This window comes from Esox lucius, chromosome 17 (genome assembly GCF_011004845.1).
Source record: "Esox lucius isolate fEsoLuc1 chromosome 17, fEsoLuc1.pri, whole genome shotgun sequence".
Taxonomy (NCBI): domain Eukaryota; kingdom Metazoa; phylum Chordata; class Actinopteri; order Esociformes; family Esocidae; genus Esox; species Esox lucius.
In genome coordinates this window covers 34,321,579-34,337,431 of record NC_047585.1, presented here as the reverse complement: position 1 = coordinate 34,337,431, position 15,853 = coordinate 34,321,579, and the positions used below count along the sequence as shown (strand labels likewise).

The 15,853-nt window shown below is 41.6% G+C and overlaps 1 protein-coding gene across 2 annotated transcripts in view; it reads left to right on the top strand.

The window, feature by feature from the left end:
• Positions 1-15,853, top strand: part of cfap20dc (CFAP20 domain containing) — a 73,290-nt gene that overhangs the window by 42,309 nt on the left and 15,128 nt on the right. Inside the window, exons 13-15 of one of the 2 annotated variants that reach the window (XM_034287084.1) lie at positions 1,298-1,759; positions 8,191-8,451; positions 13,076-13,137. In XM_034287084.1, the coding sequence (XP_034142975.1) occupies positions 1,298-1,759; positions 8,191-8,451; positions 13,076-13,137 (785 nt within the window). Of the gene's footprint in view, positions 1-1,297; positions 1,760-8,190; positions 8,452-13,075; positions 13,138-15,853 lie in introns of those variants that run through there. The other variant, XM_029113763.2, reaches the window with a different exon arrangement.

Here is a 15,853-nt window from a genome sequence, read left to right as displayed (position 1 = left end):
CCCAATATTATACGTTATTGATTTTCTACCATCACGTGTAGACAGAAGACACAGAATGTTTTAAGTTACCAATGTGTTAAAGAATTGGACACCACCTATTACAGTATTCACAGCCAGTCACAGTCTGTTTCAAATAAAAGGTTTCAGTAAAGGCTGGGAGCTGTCTCTAATCCCTATATTATTAGGCTATGTTTACACAGGCTGTCTAATTCTGATCTTTTTTACTTATTGGTCTTTCGACCAATCAGATCACCAATCAAAATAGTTTCTTTAAGCTTATTCATCCCCTTGTCATTAACTAGAATGCAATATGTAAAAGAGTCAAAGCATGGAATAAAACACCCCCAAGCCTCTAAAACCACCACATGGCTCCACTCCAGAGGTGTTGACCCTGGCCCTTGTGACGCCTCCACCACACCAGTCCCATCTGGGCCCCACTCCATGACATTGACTCTAAGGATGAAAAGAAACGCAGAAGAAGGAAAAGATGAGAGCGAGGGGTAAAAGGGAGGTGGAGGAGGAGTGAAGAAGAGTCAAGAGGGTTTGAGGTTAGAGTCAAACATAACATGCCCTTTCACCAGGTTGCACTCATTAGTGAACGAGGAACTAGAGCCGTCTGCTTTCATGCCAAACCTACTGAGACCATTAGCTAGGATGAAAGCCTAGCACTACTTTAAAGCCATGTTAGCCTCTGCCAGCTAAGCAAGACTAATGTTGTGTCTTTTCAGATAGCCTGCTGCCATACTTAATTGCAAGTAATTTGGGATTTGTGATCCCAGCCCACGGCTAGCCGACCGCATCGTATCCTACAGTACAGCGTTAGCAGGTTTATTACCTAGCTGGCCTGCACCCACTTTATTTTGCAGTCATCTGTGACAGGTTGTGCTATAATTTCCCAGCGTGAGGCGGGCGTCTTTTTCTTTCAAGGTGTTGCATCAGTGTTTCCTCCTCTGTCCTTCTTAGAGATGCCTGCCTAGCAGCCATTATGCATATTTTAATAAGGGGACAAATATATTCAGATCAAGTTCCGATCTCTGTTCATAATATTTGAAAGAGACGAAGACGTTACCTGGCATGAAAGAAATCTGCAAAGAGAAGTTGACAGCTTGTGTTAACAGTTGGCAGTTTGCTTGGAAAGTATGTTAAGGAGACCCTATACGTGTGGATTAGATGTCAAAAACTGCTATCAGTGAGTCTTTCATCCTGTCTAGAGTTTTCTATATTTTGGTTTAAATTCCTGATATTTTAAAACAGATCAGAATCCTCTTTGTAAACTTTTCCTCTTTGTGTCTTTCAGGAAGATACCTACACCAGGTTCCTCTGTCAGAGGAACAGTGTCCCCCTTGGTTCTGGTACACCTGGTATTCCCCCAACCGCCGACATTCCTGAATCACAAGGCACAGATGGGGCCGCTCTGACCAGGCCACAGCCTGGATCCAGTGGTGAAGACCAACCATTAACCTCAGAGCCAACACTGTCCCACACAGAACCTGCACGGGCCCCATCCAGTAAGGCTCCCCATACTGACACCCAAACATACAACAGAATGGTAGATTTGGCCAGGCTGGGCCCAAACCGCTGCCTGTCACCAAGTCAAGCCGCCAGGCAGGAACGGGGACACATCAGTCAGAGCCAGTCTGGTCCTGGGGGAGCCGTAGGAGGTGGGGGAGTAAGCCATGACAGGAGCAGCTGCAGGACATCACTGAGCAGGAGATCTCTACGAGAGATCCACGCCCGAGGAGGCTTCAGACTAGGCAAGGTAAGGTGCTGTCTTTCTGTAACTGGGCATTTAGTATTCACAATCACATCTTTATCACTGTACTGTCTCTGTCAAAAGCTTTCAGTCACCCTATGGGACAACTCAGAAGCACATGATTTACCAAGAGACAAAAGGGAAAAGGTTCTGCCGTTAACCCTGCCAAAGTCTATTTCCTCCCCAACTTCTTTTTGTCATAATGAAGTGAGAAGCTGTCAAGTGACCATCATTCCTGACTGTCTCCTGTCACTGTGGAAGAGAGGGAGGGATGGCGGGAGTGAAGGAGGCCCTGGGAGGGAGAGATATATGAGAGGGAGGAGCAGAAGGGGAGCCCCTGGGAGAGAGGGCTGGACGGAGTGAGAGACAAGGAGGGAGGGCCTGTCTGAGAGTCTAATTGAGCAGCGAGTCACATTTCTGATGCCACAACAGACAGGGAATTACAGTTGTCACAGCACATCAAATGTGCCACCATGTGATTCCTCCCCCAGATTAAAACCTGACAGGATGTCTCATCAGCAACTTCAAGTTATAGCCCGGTAGGCACATATACACACAGAAAGGAAAGGCCGATGTATCACATAGATTGATGTTATCAACCGGGGTGAAAGGATATAATTTGGCAGTTTTTGTCTTCATCCTGCCTCATGGACGGCTGGTAACCTATTGTTAGGAGCATTGACAAGTAACCAACATTTTCCTAGGTGGAATCCTTGAGCCACTGAGGTAAAAAACACATTATTCAGTCCTTGAACAAGACAACCCCAGCGAACACTAATTGCTCCATCGCCATCAATAACCTCAGATCACCAGGCTGTGACCCCACTCTGATGGTGTCTCAGAGAGAGGTGGACATGGAAAAAACACATTTCCAATTCACACACATATAATACATGTAAAACTGTAAACAATGTCCTTTTATTATTATTACTTTTTGAGGAATACACCAACTACTACTGCTAAATGGTTTATTGTATTTTATAAACTGTGTGATTTGAATCCTGAATGCTGATTGGCAAATAGCCATTGTATATAAGGCAGTATTCTAATTGCGTTGGTAACCGGTTTATAATACAAATAAGCTTCTCAGGGGTTTGGGGTATACTGGCAGCATACCACGGCGTAAGAACAGCACTTAGCTCTAGTACTGTATATTGGCCTTATGCCACAAACCCTTATGCACTGGTTCATTTTTAAATCTAGTGTTCCCTGTTATTGTGAATATTTTCTTTGAAAAGAGCAGTAGAATAGAGCATGTTGAAGGAAAGACACATACTCTTAGAATTATGGGTGTCTTTAGTAAAGGAACCACAGACGTTCCTCAAGCCAGGGGCTCCAAACCTTTTTATCCCCTTAGCCCTCTTTTTAAAATTGTGTACTCTTGAAGTTCATGTTCTACGATTCTAACACTTATGCCATGTTTGGTAATGCTATTTGATCCAAATTATAATAATTAACCAGATTTCCCCTAATGTTATTCTAATACCAAATATGTGTTTGTATAGTGACTTCGGAAATTCTTCAGACCTCCTCACTTTCTCTAAATATTGTTGTGTTGTACACTTCATTTATAATTGATGACAAAAAAATTACATCTACACACTACACTTCATAATTACAAAGCATGTGTTTTGTACATGTGATTTATCTCATAATATATCTCATGTAAAAGTTACTATAACATTGAACATGTCAAGGTAAATGGTGGGCTCCATCACGGTAAAATGGAAGAAGTTTGGAACCACCAAGATTCTTCCTAGAGCTGTCAGTCTGGCAAACTTAAGTAACCGGGCAAGATGGGCATTGGTAAGCATACCAGATAATCAAAAACACAATGGCCACAAGAACACATTGGCCATTCTTACAGAGTCGGGGTTAGTTACCCAAAATGGACAGTGCCTAAAACCAAGACGTCTTATCTGTATTGTCATGCATTGTTTCAATAATAAATCATTAAATGATGAATTGGTATTTCCTGTTTGTCCGTCTGTCTAAATAAAGGCTTTAAAACTTCTGTTCTTTAGATATTTTGATAACATTTGATATTTTGCTTTGTCATTATGGAGTATTGTGTGCAGATTAATGTCAACAAAAACATCCTGAATGGGTTTGAATACTTTCTGAAAAGCCCAGTAAATGACAACTGAAGAGACACATGAAACAGATACATGACAAGTATTACTGCTCTGGTGGGACTTTTATTAGCAGAAAAAGTGAGAGGGAAGAAAGTGAGGGAGTAATCGAACTCAAACTAACTGCTTTGGTGCATATAAAGGATGGCCTTGGGTGGTTGTCTTTCTCACAGCCTCTACACTCTTCTTCTACCTGACTTCTTTCCCCGACATCACTGGTTCCCATGGAAGGTTTTAGATCTTTAGTTGCTGCAACACTGATATATAAGGAGAAGGTGCATTCACTAACGTCTGGGAGACTCGTCTTGCTCTGCTGGGGCTATGGGTGGTTCCGTTGGCTCTGTCACAGTAGTCCAGCTGGGGTTTGTAGTGGTGACCTTGAGCTTCTCCACAACTTCAGCCCAGACCTTACTGTTGTGCTGAGTTAGTCTTCGTCGGTCTTCCCAGGTTTCCATGTTGTTGGAGCGATGCCAAGGTGAGGGCCGCAGGGCTAGAGGTCGCCCTCCTTCTTTCTCCAAAGTCCTCTTCCGCTGTGGCTTCTGTTCCAGTTCTTCCCTCTGCTTGATCTCTGGGATCTCTGTTTCCTTTTATGCCACATGATTTAAAGTTGGGTTAGCTGCCCCTGGAAGGTTCTAGAATTGCCTGCCTTATCAGGAGTAGTTTGCTTTTGATTGAGAAATCAGAGGAGAAATGTTTCAGGGTAAAGGAACTGTGGTTCATAATGTAGAAGCTACAGTATGCGACAATCTGTGGTTGCATGCTTTGTGCCACTCTTCTGTGGTTGGAGTTGACTGGTGTCCAATGCTCCAGTGGTTTCTGTCAAAATGGGCTTAGATCAAACAGAGAGAGAGAGTGTGTAAGAAATAGAAGTGAGAAGCCTAGATGGAAAAGAGAGAGAGAAAGAGAGATGCTTAGATGGAACAGAGAGAGAGAAAGAGAAGAGAGAAGCTTAGATGGAACAGAGAGAGAGAGAAAGAGAAGAGAGAAGCTTAGATGGAACAGAGAGAGAAAGAGAAGAGAGAAGCTTAGATGGAACAGAGAGAGAAAGAGAAGAGAGAAGCTTAGATGGAACAGAGAGAGAAAGAGAAGAGAGAAGCTTAGATGGAATGGAGAGAGAAAGAGAAGAGAGAAGCTTAGATGGAACAGAGAGAGAAAGAGAAGAGAGAAGCTTAGATGGAATAGAGAAAGAGAAGAGAGAAGCTTAGATGGAAACAGAGAGAAAAAGAGAAGAGAGAAGCTTAGATGGAACAGAGAGAGAAAGAGAGAAGCTTAGATGGAAACAGAGAGAAAAAGAGAAGAGAGAAGCTTAGATGGAACAGAGAAAGAGAAGAGAGAAGCTTAGATGGAACAGAGAGAGAAAGAAGAGAGAAGCTTAGATGGAATAGAGAGAGAAAGAGAAGAGAGAAGCTTAGATGGAACAGAGAGAGAAAGAGAAGAGAGAAGCTTAGATGGAACAGAGAGAAAAAGAGAAGAGAGAAGCTTAGATGGAACAGAGAGAGAAAGAGAAAGAGAGAAGCTTAGATGGAATAGAGAGAGAAAGAGAGAAGCCAAGACAAGAGTTAGGCAAAGGAAAGAGAACCTTGTTTTAATGCCATCACGACACCACCTGCCTGCCCACATGTCTCTCCTCTCACCCCCCCACTTCTCCTTTTCCTCACCACCTCTTCTCCTTTTCCCTTCATCCCCTCTGCTCACTTTAAAGTGGGTGATATGTCGTAGCTGCACAGAGCAGAGCAGTAGTGTGTGATGTACAGCATGCAGCAGAGCACTGATCTGAAAGCTGGTTTGTCAGTCGTGCTGCGCTGAGGAGAAGGATTGCGTGGTGCGAGAGAGACAGAGAGAGGGCTGCCTGTCACATCTCCAGGTGCCTGGGGATGTCACCTTTCCTCAGGGGTACAAGGCGATCCGTGATCAGAGGACGGAGGGGGGATTGAAATGGTCTCAAGTCCATAGAATAAACCTTCTGCCTGGGTTGCTGCTGAGGCTCAGAGAATCTCTCACCCCTCACCTTCCTGGACTAGTAGACAGCCCGATGTGCTGCAGCCTTACAACCACTAAACCATCTCTATGTACCAAGCAGATAGCCCGGGAGAGGCTTTTGTGCCGCCCTTCCTTCCACGGGCTCCGCTGAGGTTGCGCATGGTACTGTAGAGTCAGGGGCTTAATTAAAGTTGTCAGGGAGAGATGAGAGGTGAGATTATAGGGGGACAGGGGGATGGAGCTATTCTCACTGGCCTGTGAGGCGCTTTCACTCCAGAAGCCATTGATCCTCTCTAAACCTCCAGAGTTGCCCCTTAACTTCCCCTAGTTCCCGTCTCAGCCAGCCAGTTACAACATGCGAAGCGTCCTCTTAATCAGAGGCTGGACAAGTCAGCGTATACTCGCTGACATGTCCTGTCCTGAGCCGTGGGCTAGTGGGTCATGTCCTGTCCTGAGTCCTGCATGGGCCCTGAGCCACAAAGCAGCTCAGATGAAGTCAGTTATTTTATGTGGGTTCAATAATACTGTAAATGTTGCAAATGTTCCTGTGAAGCTGTGTTTTAAGACAAAAATGTATGATACTACATTGCCCAGACGGATGATGTTACTACATTGCCCAGACGGATGATGTTACTACACTGCCCAGAAAAACAAAGTAAATCAACTCAAAAATCCATTTGACAACAGATCCCGTTGTATCCTCCAATGACTAATTTATATTCCTCATTTTCTAATAAGCTTTTGTATGCACCCAAAATAACTTCTGGTAAGTAAATGTTGTGAAACACTATAATTTTGCTATTAATGCAGATGTATTGTGTATATTTTCTTATGTTATAATGAAACAATTCTGTATTATGCTCCTTTAAAGGCCTTTTCACACTGCATTGTTTTTGCCCCAGGCTATATTAGCCCCAGGCTAAGACTGGCCCTGTGTTAGCTTAGCTTGTGTTCACACAATAGTTTGTTAAGCCTGGGCTAAGGTTTTACCCTAGGCTAATGTTTTACACTTATATTCCTAAACCCTGTGCTAACGGAAAAATACAACACAAGACTATTTTACATTCTATCTGTGACAAGCAACAAATGTGTCGTTCTCTCTGGCATGCGAATAATCTTACAGTACATCACTGACATGCGATCAATGTTACTCTCTCCCAAGGTTCGATTAACAACTTTTTGACATTGGTTGATCCACCCTGTCGGCATTTGCTATGTCATCTTAAAACTAGGCAAAGAAAGAGAAAAATTGCGACGAACATTTTGAATATAAGGCAGAAAATGTTACTAGTCTACCTTTATTTTTTTGACATATTGAACTGAAATGTGGGACATTTGCAGAGTGAAAGGACTGAAAAAGAAATACAGTGCAACTACAGATCTCCCTGGATTGATCCCCAAACTCGACTGGATTGATCCCCAATTTTGTGTTGAGAAACATTATTCTTAAATTGTTGCACTAGTTGCCTTTGCAGTCTTTGTACCTGAAATTAGTTTGAATAGGGAATATAGCAAAATGAGTAGGAAATAGTCATTGACAAGGTTAAAAATAATGATTGTTAACTGAAACAATAATTGTGTCCAAACTTTGCTTTCGTCAAAGAATCCTCCATTTGCAGCAATTTCAGCCTTGCAGACCTTCACTTCTTTCGAAAACAAGGACATTTTTAAGTAACCCCAAACTTTTGAACGGTAGTTTATCACCACTCACCTCCCGCAAGAAAGATAATATAACAGGTCAATTACCCATCAATGGGCAGTTTGAGAATAGCAGTGGCTATAAAATGTTTAAATTGACGTGGGTTTGACACACTCCCACCTTAATGCCCGACCAAATTGTTCTCACCTCTTAAAAAAAAGAATGAGCCTAAGAACCTTTGTGGAGATTGACACTGCTTTTGTAAACACAAAAATTACAGTATCTTGATTATACATGGAATGAGCTCGTGTCTTCAACCTGTTTGTTGTTGGAAGTATCAAAATAAACTTGTTTGATTATCTAATTTTGGGGCCTCCACTTGATTTTTATTTATTTCACTGTTTTATTTAACCAGGTGTCAATTAAGAACCAACTGTCATTTAAAAGAATGACCTGGCCTAAGACATAACAATTGCAAGACAACACTCAGTTACACATTAATGCAGTCAAAATACTATGTACAGTAGGGAAAACTGATTGAATAGTCAAGATCAATAAATGATCAATAAATTCATGGTCAAACCACAAAGCCCAGAACCTATTAAAAAAGAAAAAATTTTACTGTAATGTTTGGATGGCAGTCTAGGTAATCAGTCCTGATTTTGTTTGTTCTTGTTGATTTAAAGGTTTGCAAGGAGAGGAGACAAGGGAGCCATGAGCCTGTTTGGTCCACTGGGACTTCCTGTGATCTCTCTCTGCTGGACAGCCTATGCTTGCAGGAGGATGAGGAAGAGGAGCTACGTATGCTAGCCAGTCTACAACGGGAGCAGGAGGAAGAAGACGAAGGGGGAGGAGCAACACGTCTCAGTGCCTCTCAGATCCACCACTGTAATGTCAGCATCAGCACCACCAGTGATGACACAAGCACCTGGACACACATACCGATGGTAAGTCATCTACCCGTTATAACCTGCTTCCCCTGGCTGTCTATGTAATCATAGTTTTATGAATTACTTTAAAGTTTTAACCAAGACATTGTTGAATTCTTTTTTTTTTTTAAAGGTATGCGATCCAGGACATATTTCTTTCATTTGTAATGCTAAGGCAGAGGTACATTTTTTGTGACCAATAGGGCATTCAGAAAGAATACAGACCCCATCACTTTTTTTTAAATGGATGTAATCGTTTTTTTTTTTACTTCACATCAGTCTATGCATTCCCTTAATGACAAAACAAAAACAGCTTTTTTATAAAAAATAAATAAATGCACTATTAAATACCAAGCAAGTTTATTTATATAGCACAATTCATACATAGAAGCAATTCAATGTGCTTTACAAAGAAAAAGAGAAATGTAAAAATAACAAAAAATTAAACATTGTAATAATAAAACAGATAAATAAAAACATAACTGGTAGATTTCGTAGTAGATTCCAAGAGGAATCAATAAAAGCTGTAAGGCTAACAGTGTGGTTAAGTTTAAGCGCCCAGTCATAGGCACGTGAAAAGAGAAGTGTTTTTAACCTGTAATTAAAGATTTTTGGGGCACGTCTAAGATCTTCTGGTAGTTTATTTCAGTTGTGTGCAGCATAAGCAGCTTTGCCATTTTTAGTTTGGACTCTGGGCTCTACTAGCTGACCTGTGTTCATGGATCAAAGAGCCCTGCTCGGTTTATACTCTTCAAACATATCAGAAATGTGTTTGGGGCCTAAACCATTCAGTGATTTAGAGACTAAAAGCATAACTTTAAAATCTATTTTGTAACTGACTGGAAGCCAGTGCAAAGAAGAACCGGAGTGATGTGCTCGGTTCTCTTGGTTTTTAGAAGGAGCATTCTGAATGAGCTGCAGCTGTTTTACAGTATTTTTGGGGAGTCCAATTAAGAGGACATTACAGTAGTCAACCCTACTAGAGATAAAAGCATGGATGAGCTTCTCTTGGTCTTTTTGGGGCACCAAGCCCTTGATTCTGGCTATATTTTCAATTTGATAGAATGCTGTTTTGGTGTCCACTTTGATACAGTATGACTGTTGAATGTGAGATCTGAGTCTTTCAGAAGATTACGCACTTGGTCCCTGGTTATTAGGGCCTTAAAATACAGCTCTTTACTAATACTAGTTCTCTTATCCTTGTTGCCAAACTCTGTTTTAACTTTGTTTAATTGTAGACAATTTTGGTTCATCTAGGTTTTTATGTGCTCTATACAGTGACAGTGAGTCTATTGAGCGGTTGTCATACGGTTCAAGAGCCATATACACCACTGAGTGAGGAACAGAAGGGTTCAAATGAAGAGACCGCTGCAAATTGAACGCTTCTGTTCCTCACTCAAAACATTCCTTTTCAACTTTTTTGGAAAGGAAAGGAAAATGTGCAGTGGTCTCTTAATTTTGTCCAGAGCTGTATATTTGAGTATAATCTGCATAGCTATGGTAGTTAATGTTGTTGTTCTGTAGAATTTGGCCCAGCATATAGAGATTGAACAGAAGCGGTCCGAGAACTGATCCCTGGGGAACTCTGCATGTCATAGCCACCCTATCAGATTCATGATTGCCAATGGTGACAAAGTTACTCCAGCCTTCTAAATGAGATCTGAACCAATTAAGGACTGTCCTAGAGATTCCTTCCCAATTTTACCCAATTTTCCAGAAGTTTCTAGAAGTATTCTATGATCTACAATGTCAAATGCTGCACTGAGATCTAATAGAACCAGACCAGTTATACTGTAACAGACCAGTTACAGTATCAGTACCGTGGTGAGGTCGAAAGCCTGACTGAAATGTGTCGAAGAGATCGCTTGAGTTCACAAAATTGCTAATTCGATTGAAGACAACCTTCTCAATGATCTTGGCCATAAAAGGGAGATTTGATACAGGTCAATAGTTGTTCAATATGGATGCATCCAGTGTTCTCTTTTTAAATAGAGGCGTAATATCAGCTGTTTTTATATATGTTGGGAAAATGCTTGATTGCAGAGTCATTAACTATTTGCTGTAGATCCATTGTTATAGAGTTAACAACTGTCATTGTTTGACTGTGTAGTTCTGATGGTCTGTCCGGTACTTGTAATTTTTTCACTGAAGAAACATGCAAATTAATTTCATTTAACACTGGACACGAGTTCTGATGCTATCTGCTTTAGGGGGTTTGTTACTAATAAAAATAATAAAAAACTGAAATATTACATTTACATACATATTCTGACCATTTGCTATGTCACTTGAAATTGAGCTCTGTTGCCTCCTGGTTCCATTGATCATCCATGAGATGTTATACAACTTGATTGACCACTTCTGTTAAATTCATTTTGGAAAGGCACATACCTGTCCATAAAAGTTCCCGTAGTTGACAGTGAATTTAAGAGCCAAAACCCCAAAATGGGTCAAATAAATTATCCATAGAGCTCAAAGACAGGATTGTGTCTAGACACAGATCTGGAGCATTGAAATAAAATCATTGAAGGTCCCCAAGATCACGGTGGCCTCCATCGTTCTTAAATGGAAGAAGTTTGGAACCATCAACAGTTCCTAAAGCTGGCCGCAATTCGGAGAGAAGAGCATTGCTAAGTGAGGTGACCAGGAACCTGATGGTCACACTGACAGCTCCAAATCGTATGTGGAGATGGAGAACCTACCAAAAGGACAACCATCTCTGCAGCTCTCCACCAAACTGTCCTTTTATTGTAGAGTGGCCAGACAGAAGCCACTACTCAGTAATAGGCAGATGACAACCTGCTTGGAAGTAGCCAAAAAGCTTCTAAAGGACTCTCAGACCATGAGAAACAACATTCTCTGGTCTGATGAAACCTAGACTGAACTCTTTTGCCTGAATGTTAAGTGTCACAAATGGAGGAAACCAGGCACTGCTCCTGGCCAATACCATCCCTAGAGTGAAGCATGGCAGTGGCAGCATAATGCTGTTTTTTAGCTAGAGGGACTGGGAGACTAGTCAGGATTGAGGGAAACATGGATGAAGCAGACAGTACAGACAGATTCTTGATGAAAACCTGCTCCACAGTGCTCAGGACCTCCGATTGGGGCGATGATTATATTGTGAAATGTATTTATTTTAATTTGCAAACATTTCTAAAACCTTTTACTTTGGGAAGTACTTAATTTTAGATAAGGTAGTAACGTAACAACGTAGCAAGAGTGAAGGCGTCTGAATATTTCACAGATGCACTGCATGCAGTTCTGACTTACAAGGGGTGGTAGTTTTCTAGAGATTCACAAAGGCCCAGACAAATCACAGAAGGCCAAGAGAGGTCACTGAAAGTGAATGGCAAGCAGTTGCTTTGTTTTCCCACACTTTTTGACCAACTTGTTATTGTATAGTTTGGTCATTTCAATTTTAAGACAAGACTGTAAATGGACCAAAATACATAATGAAAAACTGACCAACAAATGAACATTACACAAAACAGACATTCAGTTAAGGATATGCTGGCTAGTTTGTTAACATAGCCCTTTTCAACATTCATTTTCAAAAGACAATTTACTGGAAAAGTGCCACAGTTTGTTTGCAGCTTGCTTGCTGTTAGCTATCTATGAAATTATGACGTGACTGGGTGAAACACTGATTCGGATCACAGGGTACTTTTGTGCTGAACTTGATGAACTATGTTTGCAATGCGAAGTAATGGAATGCTTTTATCTTTCGCTATTGGTGATTCCTTACTCTCTATCGGCTGAGCTAGATCTGTTTTATAAAATGGGTACTATCCCACATGGAATGGACAGGTTTTACTGACCCCCAGGAAGGAACGGTTCAATAGCATAGGATTGCCACTTTTTTTAACAATGTTGAGCCTATACGCCCACTGTATCCTGTGTGTGTACGGTACTAAATTTTTCCACAGGCCACCACACCTTATTATGCACTAGCTGCCATTGGTATTATAAGTGTGCTATAAAGAACTCCAGGCCTTGCCTCTTGGTAGGTTTCCTCTTTGGTGAATGGGGTCATTACAGACACTCTAACTGTCAAGCCATTACCATAACACCACACACATGGTTAATCGTTTAATATCATGAGACTTTCACGCAAGCGCGCATTGGTTTCAAACATCCACATTCGCACATGCAACGCTATGTGCTGGAAGCAATGAAGTGGGCCCAGATACTATCATTCCTTCCCTTGTCCTTAAGCCCTTATTTGCAGGCAGCCCTCCTCAAAGATAATATGAGGTGCAAATTAGGCTTATTCAAATACTCTCTTTTACTCCCAAGCTGGCTGCTCACCTCAATGTAGTCATATAGTAGTCATGGATAAATCCTGCTCCTCTACACTCTGTAGTAATATATGTAGCAACACCGCTACCATCAGGCAGCTGAGGGAAGTGCATGTAAGGGGTTTTTCAGTACACAGGTTGTGATTTAACATTCAGTGCATGAGATAGTTACAATCAATAGATAACATGTTTAGTCTCTCATGACCAAAAGCCTTTAAAATAAAATGTTAGAGTCCAGTGTGCATACAAGATTAGGTTCTGAGTGCTGAGATTGCTATGTGATTGATAGCACAATTAATAGGTTATGATGTTCTCTTTTCCTCATCTGTTCTTATGGTTTACAGCCAGCCAATCAGGGCCATCACTACCAGAAGGAAATGAACCCACTTATTCACTCTAATCCAAGGTAAGGATACAGCATTGGTATTATTTACACAAATGAAATTCCAATGTGATTGAACTTCTCTGAATTCCAATGTTGGGTAAATTACAATATTGAAATTCACGTTTGTATATTATCGCAGATTCCACCATTTTGTACTCTATTCCACCAATTTGTACTCTATTTGGATTTTAGGCTAAGACAGAAAGCATACAAATACTATTTGAAATTCATTAGAAAAAAATCCTGCTGTGCTGTTTTTATATTCTATTAATTATATTGAATGTTTGGACATTCCAATTCAATTTCAAAACTCCTAAGAGTTTTATAAGTTTCACCGATCCATAACTTGAAGATTGTTAAAGTTAAAACCAAGTTTGTCCTCATTTTCTGCCTGTAAATTATGAAACATATCTCTGCAGTCAATCAAATCCCTCTGCAATGTTGTCTATAATGAAACAATACCCTGTGACCTGCATGAAAGGGGAATGACCCTTTACTACACTCAGCTGGGGGAAAGGGAGATGTGTAACTGCTGCATGAATGTGTAGACAAAATGTGCATTAGTTGTGCTCTTCAGTGTCTCCTCATATGAGCACACATTCATGGATTCCCATGTGTGGCAGTACATCAGTGTCTGGGTTCATTAGCCATGGCTGTCATTGGTGATTAGCACAGAGTTGGTTAGCATTTGCGGTGACGCAGGGCCAAAATCCTAATACACTAGTCACCTGATTGTCATTACTTGGCTGTCATCACCTGGTTCTGGCTCCACTCACTGGGCCTCACCTCAGCATGCTTCACCTTTACCTGGTGTTTTGTTACAGAATGCCATTATTTATTTTACCTCTTATCAACCTCCTTCTCAACTAGATGGAGGGCTCTGTTATGCCCTGTCCTGACACATCAACACACGGTCTCCCACGTTGATGGCAATTCATCATTAGATTGACACAGTTGCTTGTAGATCTGCATAGGCCTACAATGTCGCTAGGCCTTGGGAATAAGTATAGGATTTTTGTTGCAAATGTTTTTGTTAGTAACGCCTCAAAACACATTAACCCACTGTTTCCTGACCTCCAAGGTGGCCAGACGAGATTGGAGATGTGGCTTCACGAGACTAGTTCATGACTAACTCTACCTACCCAGAAATATGCTAGTTGAGGAAAGATGACATCAGACTTCTTACCTCACACACATTTTCTTTCTCGTTCTACAAAGCCCCATAGGGTCATGGTGGGAACAAATGTATGGTAGAAAAATTACAATACACTTTTAGTTTGTTAACAAACGGTCAAACTTTTGTATGACCATACTATTGTCGTGTGCATTTTTATTATCAGATGGCCTATACCAAACCACATAGACGAAAACATATATTTACGGTGGAGAGAACAAGTATTTGATACACTGACGATGTTGCAGGTTTCCAGAAAATCACATTGTATGATTTTTAAATAATAAATTAGCATTTTATTGCATGACATAAGTATTTGATCACCTACCAACCTGTAAGAATTCCGGCTCTCACAGACCTGTTAGTTTTTCTTTAAGAAACCCTCCTGTTCTCCACTCATTACCTGTATTAACTGCACCTGTTTGAACTTGTTACCTGTATAAAAGACACCTGTCCACACACCCAATCAAACAGACATCAACCTCTCCACAATGGCCAAGACCAGAGAGCTGTGTAAGGACATCGGGGATACAATTGTAGACCTGCACAAGGCTGGGATGGGCTACAGGACAATAGGCAAGCAGTTTAGTGAGAAGGCAACAACTGTTGGCACAATTATTAGAAAATGGAAGAAGTTCAAGATGACGGTCAATCTCCCTCGGTCTGGGGCTCCATGCAAGATCTCACCTCGTGGGGCATCAATGATCATGAGGAAGGTGAGGGATCAGCCCAGAACTACACGGCAGGACCTGGTCAATGACCTGAAGAGAGCTGGTGCCACAGTCTCAACGAAAACCATTAGTAACACACTACGCCGTCATGGATTAAAATCCTGTAGCGCACGCAAGGTCCCCCTGCTCAAGCCAGCGCATGTCCAGGCCCGTCTGAAGTTTGCCAATGACCATCTGGATGATCCAGAGGAGGAATGGGAGAAGGTCATGTGGTCTGATGAGACAAAAATAGAGCTTTTTGGTCTAAACTCCACTCGCTGTGTTTGGAGGAAGAAGAAGGATGAGTTCAACCCCAAGAACACCATCCCAACCGTGAAGCATGGAGGTGAAAACATCATTCTTTAGGGTGCTTTTCTGCAAAGGGGACAGAACGACTGCACCATATTGAGGGCAGGATGGATGGGGCCATGTATTGTGAGATCTTGGCCAACAACCTCCTTCCCTCAGTAAGAGCATTGAAATGGGTCGTGGCTGGGTCTTCCAGCATGACAACGACCTGAAACACACAGCCAGGGCAACTAAGGAGTGGCTCCGTAAGTAGCATCTCAAGGTCCTGGATTGGCCTAGCCAGTCTCCAGACCTGAACCCAATAGAAAATCTTTGGAGGGAGCTGAAAGTCCGTATTGCCCAGTGACAGCCCCGAAATCTGATGGATCTGGAGATGGTCTGTATGGAGGGAGTGGTCTGCTGCAGTGTGTGCAAACCTGGTCAAGAACTACAGGAAAGGTATGATCTCTAATTGCAAACAAAGGTTTCTGTACCAAATATTTAGTTCTGCTTTTCTGATGTATGAAATACTTATGTCATGCAATAAAATGCAAATTCATTACTA